Source organism: Pungitius pungitius, chromosome 2 (assembly GCF_949316345.1).
Source record: "Pungitius pungitius chromosome 2, fPunPun2.1, whole genome shotgun sequence".
NCBI lineage: Eukaryota > Metazoa > Chordata > Actinopteri > Perciformes > Gasterosteidae > Pungitius > Pungitius pungitius.
The window spans coordinates 12,032,765-12,048,159 of NC_084901.1; the positions used below are offsets into that span (position 1 = coordinate 12,032,765).

At 41.8% G+C, this 15,395-nt stretch overlaps 1 protein-coding gene across 2 annotated transcripts in view; it reads left to right on the forward strand.

Annotated features, from left to right (window-relative positions):
• scube1 (signal peptide, CUB domain, EGF-like 1) overlaps positions 1-15,395 on the forward strand; it is a 76,674-nt gene that overhangs the window by 12,541 nt on the left and 48,738 nt on the right. For both annotated transcript variants that reach the window (XM_037460779.2, XM_037460780.2), the window contains exons 3-4: positions 480-605; positions 8,900-9,034. In XM_037460779.2, the coding sequence (XP_037316676.1) occupies positions 480-605; positions 8,900-9,034 (261 nt within the window). The remainder of the gene's footprint in view (positions 1-479; positions 606-8,899; positions 9,035-15,395) is intronic.

The window sequence follows — 15,395 nt, forward strand, 5'->3', positions numbered from 1 at the left end:
ATAAACACCGGCTGACACCCTGCTCTCCTCTCTCCCTGCCCCCTCCCTTACCTAGTATCCCCCTTTTCTGCAAAGTGATGCCGCATGGTTGATCAATTCGCAGGCATCCAGCCTAAAAAGCAAAGCACTACAACAGAGTCATCATCATCATCATCATCATCTGAGCCAGATATGAGGAAGGTCTGCTCTCCTTTGACCGGCCTGCTACCTGCAATATTAACAGCTGTACCAAGTAGCCATGTTAGTTGTTTACGTTCGTGCGATCATTTTGTGGAAAACGCTTTGGAGGGAAACCTGACGGGGTCAGTGTCACTTTGCTACTTTCTCTCTAGACGTAGCGCCTTCTGGAGCTAGTGCTGCGAGCTTCTTTAATGGGAAAAGAGCCGTCCGCTTTGGAACAAAGTTTTCTTTGTTGGATGATTGTTTAAAGAGCTAACGTGCACTTGGAGTTTCTAAACAGCACCACCTTTCTGCTTCAGACATGGACGAGTGTGAGAACGACTACAATGGGGGCTGTGTCCATGAATGCATCAACATACCTGGCAACTACAGATGCACCTGCTACGACGGATTCATGCTGGCCCACGATGGACACAACTGTCAGGGTAAGAGCATCTAACCTGTGTTCATTCATTTTTTCCTCTGGTATTCAGTGTTTAAAAAATGAAGCGTTTTCCATTTGACTCTAGACCTGTGTGAAGTCAACAATAAATGCATATTATGACTCTAGTAGGTTTTGGTTTATATACAATTAGGGCCGTAACAAGATGGTTCAAAGCTTCATGCCAAATATTAACGTTCAAATTATTATATAAAACATAATATCTCACAGTGTCTTCCCCCACAAGTTGTTTAAAAAAATATATTCTTCCACCATAGGAGAAACATAACATAAAACCCCACCTTTGAAGCAAAACCAAAAGTATATATTTCTTATCGTAAATGTATTAGTAAACATGATTCACCAATTTAGGGAATAAAACTCGCAATTTATTTTACCGACAACAGACCTAAAACGTGGATGTATAACCGTACTGTGTGTCGGGGGCGTGTGCGCCCATCTGAATCATTACATGATGGAATATGTCTGTCTGTCTGAGCTCACGAGAGTATGCCTGAGGGTGCGTGTGTGTTTGTTTCCTTCCACTGGAGAGTCCCTCCATCATCGTTTGGAGGCTTTCCACGATCCGTGCTGTTTTGGGGCTTGTTTCTCTGTGCTGTTGGGGAGGGCGGTCGGGGGGGTTGAAGAGTACTCCTACAGAATTCTGGCTGTGTTTACCACAGAAAGATCCATTCCCGTTTAGCCCTGCTGCTGCTGCACTATTGACTTAGCGGTCAGAGTAATGTTTTTTTTTTTTTTCTGCCCCTTGCAACATGCAGTCCTGCACAAGATGTGCTCGAACACATCTCATCCTGTCAGTCTCCCACGGATGATTGACGAGAACATAAAACAAAAATAGAAGCGTGTGGTGTGTCTGTTTTGGCATTTGTAAGTGTTGCAGCCTCATTCCTTGAGCCCTTTGGAGAGATTGAGTGAGAGACGGAGCGCTAAAAGCAGCAGCTGGCAGCTCAGAGGAAAAGTGCCCAGTTGTGGGTTCATCTCACAGGGGATGAATTTAAGACAGCTGAAATAACGTAGAATAATAAGATAATAAATGATACATTTTCCTGCACCCACAAACAAGGGTAAGGGATGTTCATTGAAAGCACTATTTTAGAAATGCACCCCTTCCCAAAAACAATGAAAACAAAACAATGAAACAAAAAGAGTTACTGAGCATGTAAATTCATCACATAACATGGCTCTCTACTGAATAAACTTAGTTGTTCTTTATTTGGCCCCATTTAACCTTTTCAATGCATCAACAAATTGGTTAAAACTGGATCAGGAATTAAAATCCCAGTATAAAGTCATAGAACATAGAATTTAATCAAATAGATTGGCCCGATCCATCTCTACGAGTCATTATCGTTCAACCCAAAGTTATATATTAAATAAAACGTGAAAGCAAAGGGTAAAATGACATTATGCAGTCTAATCCTACGGATTAACAGCTAGCAATGACTTTCCGTGTTGTTTGTTCTTCGTAAGAGCAAATAGTGTGTCATGAAAATGACACCAAAACAGAAAATACAACTGTTTCTTTCAAGCTATTAAACTATTTTTTGACACATTTAATCAAACTGGCTCTGTTGAAGATTTATACATCAAATAATATTTTATGTTATTAAAATAAGACCAAAATGTTACAGTGAATTTGTAGACTGTTAAAAGGGTCAAATTACATTAATTTAAAACAATTAAAATTCATTCTGCCAAATAAGACCACTGGTGGCCACCCTTGACTCCTCCCAAAATCCTGAGGTCGCAGCCTGGTAGAAACAGAGACAAGACAGAGTTGAGAGATCTCAAAATTTACAAAACAAGAATGGTAAATCTATCAATAGTATTGCAAACCATTGTCACTCCTCATGCCAACCACTGTCCGGAAGGAAAACAGCGGTGGTACTCTTCAGACCGTGTGCAGCGCAGTTGTGGATGTTTGTGTAGTTGTTTAACGATGTTAGCCCAGTGTGCTAAGGAGAAACTCGTCTAGTGTAAAACTGTTGACATGACAAGTGTTATGAGGTCAGAACCTAAAGGCCATTAGTGGAACAGTGGTTCTAGATATTCCTGATGCCGTGGTTGGTAGCTTCAGAATCTCATACAATAAAGCTGGTGTCTAAATTTGTTTCATACTGAGAGACATGATGGAACATATTTTTAAAAGTAAGCTCTGGTTCGTTAAGAAAACAAATACAGCCGGGTCGCTCTTTGTGTTTCAGTTAGCTGGAGTAGCAGGGTGTGAGCTTAGCGGGATTCCACAACGATCCCAGTCTGCCATTTAGTGGCTGTCGAGAGGAAGCCAGCCCACGTCTGACTCCAACCCAGAGATGTGCTTTATTGGATACTCGCTGGATGCGGCCCTAATGAAACCGCGGCTGATTGAAAGCAGGTTACTGAGTTCAAACGAGGCGGTAAAGCGTGAAATCAGACACACGGTTGTGTGATCCCAATTTTTGTTTTTCTCATTTAACTTTCCTCTTCTATTCTTCTCTCAGAGGGGATAAGGTTACGCTCTATTTGCCATCTTTTATAACAGTGTTAAAACAGACTAATGGAGGGGACAAATTCCTTCTTTCCTTTCTCCTTCATATTTTTCTGCTTTCATCCAATTACCTTTATAGCTCGTGTTCTTTCCTCTTCTCTCTTCTCTCCCCAGATTTTAAATCATTTTAAATCTATTTGTGTGATGGATCACTGAATGTTTTCACTCGAACCATCATCAGTTAGCAGAGCTACAGGCTTTCCGAACACTGTTATTGGAACAGTATAAATATAATAGTGCTTATGGATTCAATGTTTCCATTCACATATTCATGTCAATTTTGAAGTATTGCATTAGACACGCTAAAATCTAAAAAGAAATCCCTTAATGGCAAAACACTCAGTTTAAAAAAAAATTAATGCACCAAATGAATTTTGGAAACGCCTTAACTGACACATACGTGACATGACATACGTAATCAGCTGTTTAGCTGTTTATAGGAATATCTAAGAAAACATACTCGACTTTTTTAAACAATATTAGTTGACATAAGAGAACAATTAAAACTTCCTCATCTTTTCATTTCCTTCTTGCTTAGCAAAAACCAAACTACGCTGAGGGTCAGTTTCTTTGCTCCAGACCAGTTAAGTTAAATGCAAAAAAATAGCATTCATCTTTCATTTATTTAAAAAATGTCCTTTAAAGTGGCTCAACAATTGAATGGAAAGACAACAAGGGAAGAACAAGCAGTTAACATTTTCCCTAATCCTTTTCTATCAAGCCCTCTTTTGATGATAAAGTGACATTGTAGGCCCCGCCCCCGCCCCACTGCCCGCCAGCATCCTGCCCGCCAGCATCCTGCCCTTCCTCCCGCGGCGGCACCGTGCCGCTTGACCGCCGGCATCTCGGTGATGAATGTTGCGTCGATGCAAGGCCCAGAGGAGAATTCTTGATGGATAGTTTCTGGTTGATTCAATGTAGACAGAGTGTCTGGTCTGTGTCTGAATACTGTGACAGCACCATCTTTTCCCCTAAATCCGTTCTTGCTTTGACTTTGCCAACACTTTCAAAAGTAATGCAAGATACCGTCGCACCAAGGCAGTGAAGTTGAGGCTGAGTGAAGCGTAAGTATTAGATGCACAGTTCAACTGATGTCATAGAAAGTGCAGTATAATCCGTTTATGGCGGGGGGGGAGGGGGGGGGGGGTGGTGGAGGTGGGTCAAACTGGACTGCACGTTCACCCAGGAAGCAGCTGTTAGGGTTTGGTTTCTACGAGCAGTAGTTTTAGGACTTATAGACAGTGAATCGATAGTGAAATGTTAAAACAGTGTAGACTAGAGAATCAGGGCTAATGACTGAGTGCAGTACGGAAGTTGTGAGTGAGAGTGGGTTCATAGTGATTTTTTTGAATTGTCATTGTGAATCAATAGACTCTTTAAGGTGGAATTCAATATCACTGCAGTCATTTTACTCAGGCTCGCTTGTTTTTGGAGCAGGTGAATGCTTCCTTCTGACAACACCGGTCTCATCAGATCAGATTAAGATGACTCACTGTTTTTAATCAGAGCCTCCATTATGCAGCTCACTATTATTCCATTCCGTTTTTTGTGGTTTGTAGCTAATGTTGAAACAAAATACTTAAAATAGACGTTTCAAAGCTCAGAAAAAGCATAAATATTAGAACGTCCGGAAGAGGACATCCAGGCGATTAAGTTGTAATGAAGTGATAAAGTAAATGAAGTGAGTTTTGTAGGAACTATATTTACCGTACTTTGAGAAGACATGAACAACGCTGCCGGATGTGTAATACGTTCCTGTGTATTGACTCATGAACAGCTTTATGCGTACTGTCATCACTGACCGCAGCGTGCCATGATGCATGGTAACCCTATACACAAGCCTCTTAGAGACTGACACGTTGGCCTATTATCAAACTGCAGTTCAAGCGCAGCTCCAACCGTCACGCCGCCCGTCAACAAGGACCTCCGTGTTTGAAATGAGTGTCTGGCTCTCAAGTGTCTCATTCGGCAGGAGAATGACCGAATGAATGGGGACAAGCGATCACCCGCGCTTCCTCGTCCTATTTTATTAGCGGCCTCCGCGTACACCCACAGACTACGAGCTGTCATAACAGCACACGGCAGCCCGTGACTACAAATCAGTCGTGATGAGTTCAAAAAATGAAAGTCATGTGTCCTCCATGGCCCGTAGAAATGTGGGAAGCTGCTAACTCTTCTGTTGTCAGACTCATTAATCATAGCCAGGAACATAATGTCAGGTCCATCAACAGAGGACATTTGTTGCAGTGGCCTTGCTGAGTAATGTTGTGTAGTGTGTAACCATTCAGATTGACCCTCTTAAATCCTTCTCCTTCAGCTCCAAAGTGCAAAGTTTAAAAAACAACATGTTATATCCGACTTGTTTGTTTCTTGGTCAGAGTTCACACTCAATTTATTTCGAACTTTTCTTGCACGCTCTGGGCTTACTTGTGAAAAGCAACAAAGAATCTGTGGCTTTCACTAGACCCAAAGGAAGATATTAAGAAACCTCAGAACCCTGTGGTGCCCTGAAACAGACTCTGATGACAGTAGAAAATTGAGTTTAAAAAAATGAGGAAATTAATCAATTTGCATGAGCTGGCAGGAAGTCCCACATGCACTGTTAACAAGTTTGGCACCAATTGATCTAAGATTGCGTAATTGTGCTCTGATTAAAGAGCGGCTCAGTTTCATGTCCTTTCTTCCTTTTGATTCTGACTTTATTTATTTGGTTTTGGCATGGACACAGCTGGGCCCAATGTGTCGATCTTTTGGTGCCCTCTGTGCACCCCCGGTACGCCTCGGGATAGTTTATTTTCCTTCTAATGCGTCCTTTTTAGTCCACGGCGAGATCTGAGCCAGCGGTCGTGGCGTGTCACGCAGAGAGGTCCAGCATGTAACGAAATGTAATGAAAAGATGGGGCGGATAAACTCAGGCAAAGTTTGGAAAGCTACCCGATCCACATTAATCAAGGTCTTGTGATTTGTTTTAAAATAAGGAATAGTTTCACAGTTTTACAAAGCTGTGTTTGAGAACCTTCTCTTGCTGTAGTTAGTTCTCCTGTTCATACTAAGCCGCTGTAAGTTGTAGTCGGCGACATGTAATTACACAATTAATCTTTATAAATTTATAAATATTTAGTGTCTGTGCGGGGGCACTTTGGATCCCTCCTTCTGTCGCCTATGGCTCAAAGTCATCGTGGAATACACTTCTTACACTCTTGCCTGAAATAAAATGTCTAGCACTGTGTTAGCTGCAGTGTAACTAAATAAATAATCTTTCTCATCCAAGCCCCATAGGGCAGGAGTCTGTCTTCTATTTTTAACCTCTTGTCCTGTGTTTAAAAAAAAAAAAAAAAATACAGCATATTTGCACTAATTTTGGTACCATATGGAATGAATATTGCCCATTTTTTCCCTCCGTGTTTTCCTTGACATCACACCAAAAATCGCTCCGAAGACATTTAGAAAAATGTCTTCTTTTCTGTCCATGTTTGCCCAGCCGTTGGTTTTCTCACCCTCACTTATTGCTCTCACTTCCCGTCAGCCTATTGGTCTCCTTCCCCTGATGTGTCAAGCACATCCTCGTTGTGTCTAAACAACATTGTACGCAAGTTTACACGAGCACAATCAAACGAAACAGAGGGGTTCTGGTTGAAACTTGCACAATGGCCCCGTGGCCTGTGTTTATGCAGAGATATTGGCAGAGATCAGTTGGACTTGGAGATGGTTGCATTTTTTTCTCTCTCTCTCTCTCTCTCTTTTTATCAAGCCTGGCAATTAAATGCATTAGTGTTATTTATGGCATTGTTAGACCATGAGATTTGCTTAAAACGCTGTTTGGAAGTGAAATGAAAACAAGCCCAGAGTTCAGCGAGGACACTAATACACCAGTATATTTACACAGGATCTGGACATTTTTGGCCGAATGAGTGTGGGACGGACTGAAGACAACCTTAAGTTTGATTTTAGTCTTGTTATGCACCTTTCTTGCTACATTCTGTGAAAAAAAATGGACAGCTTATGTGATGCATCTCTGTGGTGGGGGCATTGAAGGATGGTGGAAGGGGATAAATGGGTACAGGAGAGTCAGAAGTTGTCAAGTTTTGGCTATAACAGCAGTAATTACAACAGTATGTGTTAATCCCTGCACACGTGCAACCTTTCTCTTTCCATCCCCTGTTTTGTAACCCCCCCCCCACCCTCCTCTTCAAGGAACTCAGTCTAGGGCTCTAACACTGGAGGAGCCTCACTTCCCAAGGTCTCATTAGAGCTGATCCCCTTTCACCAAAATCCATGCGAATGACGCTTTCAGTAAACTGTTAGGAGAAGAACAGATGACACAGATGAGTTATAGGAAATCCAGGGACAGAGGAGAGAGAGGAGGGATGATTGCTGCAACAACAGTATTTTTTGTAGTTTACTATCGAGCAAACGCAGACATGGGCAAGGTTTCATCTTGTTAAGCTCTCGTTTTTAAACTGCTTTTGTCAAGTTTAGTAGACAAACGATTCCAGGATTGTGCCAACGTACTCAACTATGTTTCCTCCTCTCTTTGGCTGTGTGAGGGGAAGATGATGTGAGACCAGGCAGGAACCTGCGGATCTTAAAAGTTAAGCCAATGCCAAAGTGCCATCAGGGGAAGACTCCACTTTGTTGCAAAGAAGTCCTTTTGTATACAAGTCTATTGGAGAGTGACTCCGTCTGTCTTCATTTATTCCCTGATAAACATTGCAAATCATGGTTTCAATCTGTTTCAAGTCACCTTCAATACAGCACAAATTTCATTTAGTTAATGATTGGCTATTAAGAGTCAAAAAGACCATGAAGCCGGGTAATTTTTAGCACGGGGCTACTGGCCGTTGTCCAATTTAGAAGCATTAGTTCTTTGATGAGAGAAGTGAAGAACCAAGAAAAGCTTCAAACGGCAGCACACAAACCATTAGGTGACACCACTGTGATTAGGTCCACTAATATAGTCTATGTGCAAGACCATATGTTGAGCCCCCTCGCCGATCGGACCCCGACGCGGTCAAGCTCCCATCTTAGACGTTACTGACTTGATAGTTGATGCATCCCCAGGAACGTTGGTTAAAAATCCCATTGGATAAATAAGAGTATAAACAACAATGGAATGGCTTAAATAGGCCAATCAGAAATTGTTTCACACTCTTCAAGCTGTACTTTAAAACAACGCCCTGTACTTTGTTCCTCTAATGACATATGACGCTTTGGTCCTGGCTTGATGGTATTCATTAGATAAAAGTATAGTTTAGGTGCAGGTATCCAGCGCAAGGAAGGCCAAGTTGTTCTATTTTCTCTTTCTATCATCTCTTCCAGTATGTCTGTGTTTGTGTAACCTGCCTGCACTGGCAGAACATCAGACTAAACACAGTGGAAAGTCATCTAGGTCAGGCACTGGGATCTCACCCACTAACACACCCACGCACGCACACACACACACACACACACACACAAACTCTCACCTCGTCACATCAGTCTGGTGCTACTAGTTTGCACAGCCACCTGTTAGCGCTCCTTGTCTGCCCTGTTTGTGTCTGCAAGTAAGCAAGCGTGAGCCTCACATTCCCAACTCTGACGTCATCTCTCTCCTCAGACATTTTCTGGCTCATGGACTTTTGTGGCCCCACGTTTTGTTTTTGAAGCCTTATTGGATTCTTCTCTACCGTGGTGCCGGGGTTGACTTCCTCTCTCTCTCTCTCTCTCTCTCTCTCTCTCTCTCTCTCTCTGTTGTTCTCCAATCCTCACAGATGTCGACGAGTGCGCGGACAACAACGGCGGGTGCCAGCAAGTGTGCGTCAACACCATGGGGAGCTACGAGTGTCAGTGCACAGACGGCTTCTTCCTTAGCGACAACCAGCACACCTGCATCCACCGCTCGGACGGTAGGACTGGACCAGAGACGCTTTCTGGACGCACTTTAGAGAAGATAACACCATGCGCTTTGTTTTCGAGGTTTCGAGCTACTTGATGGTCCTTTCTCAATCTTACACTAAACAAAGGGTTTATATTCTCTAAAATAGTTTGGGTTAACTGGATGAGGTTACAAGAATGGCTTGAGAATGCGATATAACATTTGTTTATCATTCCAGGTTCCTGGAATGAAATCAAAAGAGCAGTGCTGCTTTGCCCTCATTGGTGTAGTATTGAAGGAAGGCCCATTGTTTCTGACAGGATCTTTTAAAGGATCGGACCTGTAAAATATAGTGGGTATACAACGAGAATATATTATTTTAAAGAGCTTTTACCCATGCTAATGGCAGGGCTTGAAGGGTGGCAGAGTCAGCTCTTCCAGACGGAAATATCTCACTCAACTGTTGCATGGATAACGATACTACTAGAGATCCATGGATGGGGGGATCCTAATGGCTGTGGCTCCACCGTGAAGTTGACCATGAAATTAAGTACGGTCCAACTTAGGATGAATTCTAATAACTTTGGAGAGCCCCTCAATGCATATGTAGCACTGCTATACGGGCAAAGTTGACATTATTCATTCATGAGCCAAACACCTGCAAAGAAATCATTGCGTTTACAAAAGAAGTAGTGGAGTAGTGGTAGTGGTGGTAGTAGCAGTAATGATGGTAGTGATGGTAGTAGTTGATAAGTGGAAGTATTAGTGAAATTAGCAGCAGTATTTGTATTTGCAGTAATAACTTTATTGTAGTTGTAGAGTAGTTGTAGAAGTACTAGTAATAGTAGTATTGGCGGGGGCAGTAATAGCAGTAGTGGTATTCGTAGATATTTGAAATAGTGATCGTAATATCAGTAGTAGTATTAAATGTAGCATCAGTTTTGGTACTGGTAGTGCTAGCGGTAGTAGAAGTACCAGTAGTTTTAGTAAAAATAGCAGTAGAAATACTAGTAGTAGTAGCAGTGTTAGTGGTTGTAGTTATCTCTGTTGTAGTATTACTTCTAGCAGTAGTAATAGAACTGTTTGTAGTAACAAAAGTAGTTTTAGTTTTAGTATTAAGCAGTATAAATATTAGTGGTAGTAGTTTTTGTAATAGTAATACACAAAAAAACACATTATTTGAATGCTCGGTATTCAAACTAAAAGATTTTCAAGTTTTACAGTTACAGAATTCCTTCCATCCAACTTTTATATTGAAATTCATGAATTGGGTAGGGACAGATTGGGAGAGGGAGTGAGGAGACGGCAAACACACAAAGAGCTTATTAAATGCTAGGCCACCTCACAAGCATTCAAGTTTGAATTCCCTTCAAGGGGGTTTTATTTTGAAATGATGGGATCGGGTTGGGGAGAGGGGACGGAATGACTAACAATGAATCAGCTAATATGCTAAACTAAGATGGCAAACATTTCCCCTGCTGAACATCCGTGTATGTATCTTTCCCAACCTGTGGTTCAGGGAAAGGGAGTGACATTCTGTGAAATTGTCTCTGAGAACAGTTTTGAATTTACATTTCAGATAATTATGTACAAAATCTACGAGAAAAGAAGAATCTCCCTAAAAATAAAAATGTCCCAATTAAGGCCGTACTCCTCATCCCAACACAGAACTCACAGTTAATCACAGCGCAGTTGTAGTGCTAAAGTACAGTATATTACATGTTTGTTTATTAAAAAACAGGGTTAGGAAAATGGAAATTTTCTTTGGGCAGAGTTATGATTTTACAATCTCCCCCAAGAAGCTAGTTTATTTATTCTCATACATATAATGTATATATATTTTTAAAGTGTTTTCTTATTTTTACAACTTAAATCTCAGAGAATATCCAAGGGTTTTTCTCTGTTAGACTTTCCTCCCCATGCAGTAATTGTAAATGTAGTACAGGTTCGTACACACACACTAAATTCATGTCTTCCATTAAATAAATGTCATCCATTTAAGCGATAAAGCACCCCTGGGACTATAAAATGGTTTAATCACTTACGTGTGGGGGCTTTTTGAACATGAAACTGCCTCAGTCTTGATATTTATCTCTCATATTTACGCCATGTTCTTGGCTGTCGATTCGGTGCCTCCTAAAAAGCAATCTCCCTTGCGTGACCCTGCGACAGGCTCTCTGGATCACAAGGAGACGAAGGATTTAAGGGCACTGACATCACGCCTCTGGCTCGACCTTCCGCGCCCACAGTGGCATTGGCTTTCTATAAATCGCTTGATCCCACAACTCTGGTATCAACGACCCGTTACGCCTGTCACATTTAATTTATGGGCTGACTTTGAGGAAGTGGTGATCCCGAGGTGAGGAGGCCTCCTTTGTCCCTCCCCACTCACACTCACACTCACACTCACACACACACACACACACACACACACACACACACACACACACAGACATTCTCTCAGTACGACGCTCACACGTATGTGGCTGTGAGTGGGGACAGTGTGGCGGTGAAGTTCAGATGGTACGAGAGGACAGTCATCTGTCATCTTTGCAGGAATAGGCTGCAGCAGAGTGATCTCTCCCTTTTGCTGCCCCTCTTTCCCCTCCTCACCGCGTCAGAGGGGTCCGCGTTGGGGCGGGTTAGGAGCCGGCGTCAGCGATTCTCTGTGGAGACTTTCAAAGAAAGAGGTGAAAGAGATGCAGAAATAGAAGTGTGTTTGCTCACTGGAAACCCCCATGAACAAGCATGTGAATATTGCTCAAACTTCCAGTTTCAGGATAGAATTCAGGGGGTCGTCATAGAGAGATAATTTGTTCCACCAGAGAATGAGACCACGGATTAAAAATAGGATGAATTTGACCAAAATCCAATTATTATCTCCCTGTTTAACATTAAAAAGACATTCCTTTTACTTTTACAGTACATTGAAGCAAATCCAATCAAATGTACAGAAATGTCTTTGAGCTAATAAACAAGTTATCTATTAGCTCAAAGTAAATTCTGTGTCAACATGTGCAATTCCTCCTCCTGTCAGAGGGATGATCACGGTAAACAAGCAGCCCGTTGCCTTGCTCCGAGCCATTGACCAGCACTACACAGCAGCCACCCTGTCCACACATTCTCAATCGGACACTTGTCTCCTGCACAGGAATAGCAGCCGCGTCCCGCCGTCCCACAGGAATCTCCTTGCCCATGGTTCTTTCCATCTTCCACGCCGTGGCCAGTTATTTCATCTCGTCTCCTCTTATTCACTTTCTCCTTTACATGCTGAGGTTTGCGTCATTGATATTATTAAATAAACACAGCATTTGCTCATGTTCAGAAACTCCTGCGTGTGGTTTGCAGAAACAGTACAGAAGTTGATTGGTTGCTGTATTATATATCAAATGATTCCGCTGGGTCTGTCTGATTTATTAATTTTGCCTCTTGGACAAACTTGTCCTGCGCCAAAACAGGGCGAAAACAATACGCTTGTAAATTCTTCTCTGAGCTCAACACCAATTTCCTGGCAAGTTAGAGTTGGCAACAAGCGAGGAATTTTAAACAGCATCTCATGCGGACGCTGTGCTTGGCGCTTCCAAGAGAATGTTTGGTTCGCCTGTGAAGCAGGTTGACTGGGCGATAGGGTGCCGACTGTGAGAAAGAAACATGAACTATTTTTAAAGTATCACAGGGGACTTTTCTCTTTGTCTGTTTTTTAAGTGACAATATTTCTCAAATGCCTTCATTGATTTTTGGTCCACAATTAGAAACGTCTTGATATGAGCATGTCTCCTGGTGCAGAAACTGCGTCTGAGTGCCGAGTTGGCTGCTCCTGGAAGGGTTCGTAGTATCTGAGGGATTACAATCAGCAGGAGGAAATGGCGCACGGTGGATGGCGCTCCATCACGCGGGGCTCAATATCCTGGCTCTGTTGGGCATCATCACTTCACACCTTGGTGAATGGAATTCAAAGCAGACTATTTAGTTTATTTTTAAGATACACATATTCAAACGCTTTCTGTTATGTAATTCTAAATAATTGATGATTGTACTCATCATCAAAAAATATATGAATGCTTCACCTGGTTCAAAGCATTAGAGTCCTGGCTACAGTATGCAATTTAAAGTCTCCAAACACAACTGTGGCCAGTGTAGTAATTGTCAAATAAATATACTATGCAAATTAGTCCATAAATTGTGCGTCCTTGTGTGTAGTCCTTCGACGCTAAGTGCTATCATGGAAAGAAGAAACACATCAAACGGCATAAGCAGATCCCCCTGAATCTAGTGAATGTTTTATAGGATTTATAGGGCTGTTTGCTACATTTTTAACTTAACTTTTAACTCATGTGTGATATTGATATATTTCTTCACCAGTAACCTATAAACTATATTTTTACACATCATAGCACTCACAAGGGTTCCCTTTATCCCCACAGAAGAAAGGTCCAAATAGACAGAGTAGTTCAAGAGTTATTACACTTTTTATCACGGATGTGCCCTTTTCGGAGCAGAGGCCAAAATACAGCCGCCGAGTGGAAAAGGATCCCTATCTTACTTGAAATGACAAAAGAGCATTTATTTATTATATATATATATATATATATATATATATATATATGTATAATAAATGCTCTTTTGTCATTTTTTATATATATATATTTTATTTTATATATATATAAATATAATTTTTCTAATATGTGTGTGTATATATATGTATATATATATATATATATATATATATACATATTAGAAGTATTATTCAATGCAATGTCATTTTTTGGATGCATACAGATGTTGATGCAACTGTTCCTTTTTCAATAATTATGGAAGAAAACATTAGGAAATTCTCCCTAACTTAATTGAATAACTGGATTACTGAATAGCATACTATTATGTATGAAGATAGTGTTTATTATTACACTAGACTTTTCCGTTTTTTCTCTTGTAATGTCCTATATAAAACAGAATTTCATAATAAATTTCAATATATAGGTATCAGTGCAAAATGGCAGGACATGAAGTGTTGCCATTTATTGAGCTGATCACATTTGAGCTCACACATGATATCTGAAAATAGTTGGCTATGGAAGGCAAAGTGAGCAATGGATTGTGGGAGCCCGGGATGGGGGCAGTTTTGAACGTTGAATGGAGAGAAAGAGAAAAATAAACACAGAGGGACAAACAGACTGGAGCGAACCAATGGGAGCCACACGCGTTTATTTGGAGTTGTGGGAGGAGAGGAAGCAGACTGACGCTGCTGCCACACACACACACACACACACACACAGATAGACACTGCTGCACATGTATACGTGCACAAAACTCGCCCACAGAGGTATTCTCACTTTAAACAAACCAAAGGCGGAAATTGGCGGTACATGGAGCTTTTTAAATGACGGCCCAGGGGCATGTGGGAACTCCTAAGTACAGGGAGCTCTGTCTACCTGGCTGTTATCATCATCAATTACAAACAGCATCAAAAGCCAGGAACACTTCACCTGTCACACACCCTGAGCCCATATAGCGCTCTATGTCTGTCAAATACTGTAAACGCTTGGAGGTCATCATTTATGAATCCTTAATGAGACTGTAGGACCAGCAGAATTACAAAGCATGTTTTCTTTGCACAATTGCCAGTAGCTGTAAAAAGTGTCATCATGTTTTTGTTATTTCGGACAGTCCTGAAACACATTGTTTGTGACGCGGCTGCCGTCAGATAAAGGAACCCAAACTAAAGCCTACAACGGGGGTATTTCGTACAAAGAAAGGCATTCTACATGGCTTACGTCAAATACTGTTGTCTTTATGACTCATGGCATCCTTACTGCACTATTCTGCGCAAAATACAATGTGGAGCTGTGATGATTCCAAGGTGTTGAGTTCACCAACATGGGATCAGTGCAGTTCATCTTCTTAAAGACCTTTGGGGTAACATGCATGCAGTGACCCTCAGTGGAGCCAGTGCTAGTCCTGTTCCCGAGTGTGAACCCTTGATTTGAAGTGATCTCTGTTTGTGTTTTGTATTAACCCCTCCCCACCCTATCCTCTCCAGGGGTCCTGGTGTGGGAAGGTGGGAGGGGGAGGGTGGGGGGGGGGGGGTGTTGAGGGGTGAATAATGCTTTCCTTTCCAAAACACACGCTCATCCTCCATTTTATAAATACGGTGTTTTAAATATTATTCCAGTGAGTGATTCTAACATTGAAGCGCTAACAACCTAGCAATCTCCAGGTCAGTGGAAATGTTTGAGGCGACAGCATGGCAGCTGAGCTGGTGGACATCACAGGGAGCAGACAAACACCCACACACAAACAAAATAAGCACAAAGTAAACGTCCTCCTGTCTCCTTGTTTCCCAGCCCTTTAAAAGATACTAACATCTGCCTTCACCCGGAACATGTCTGATA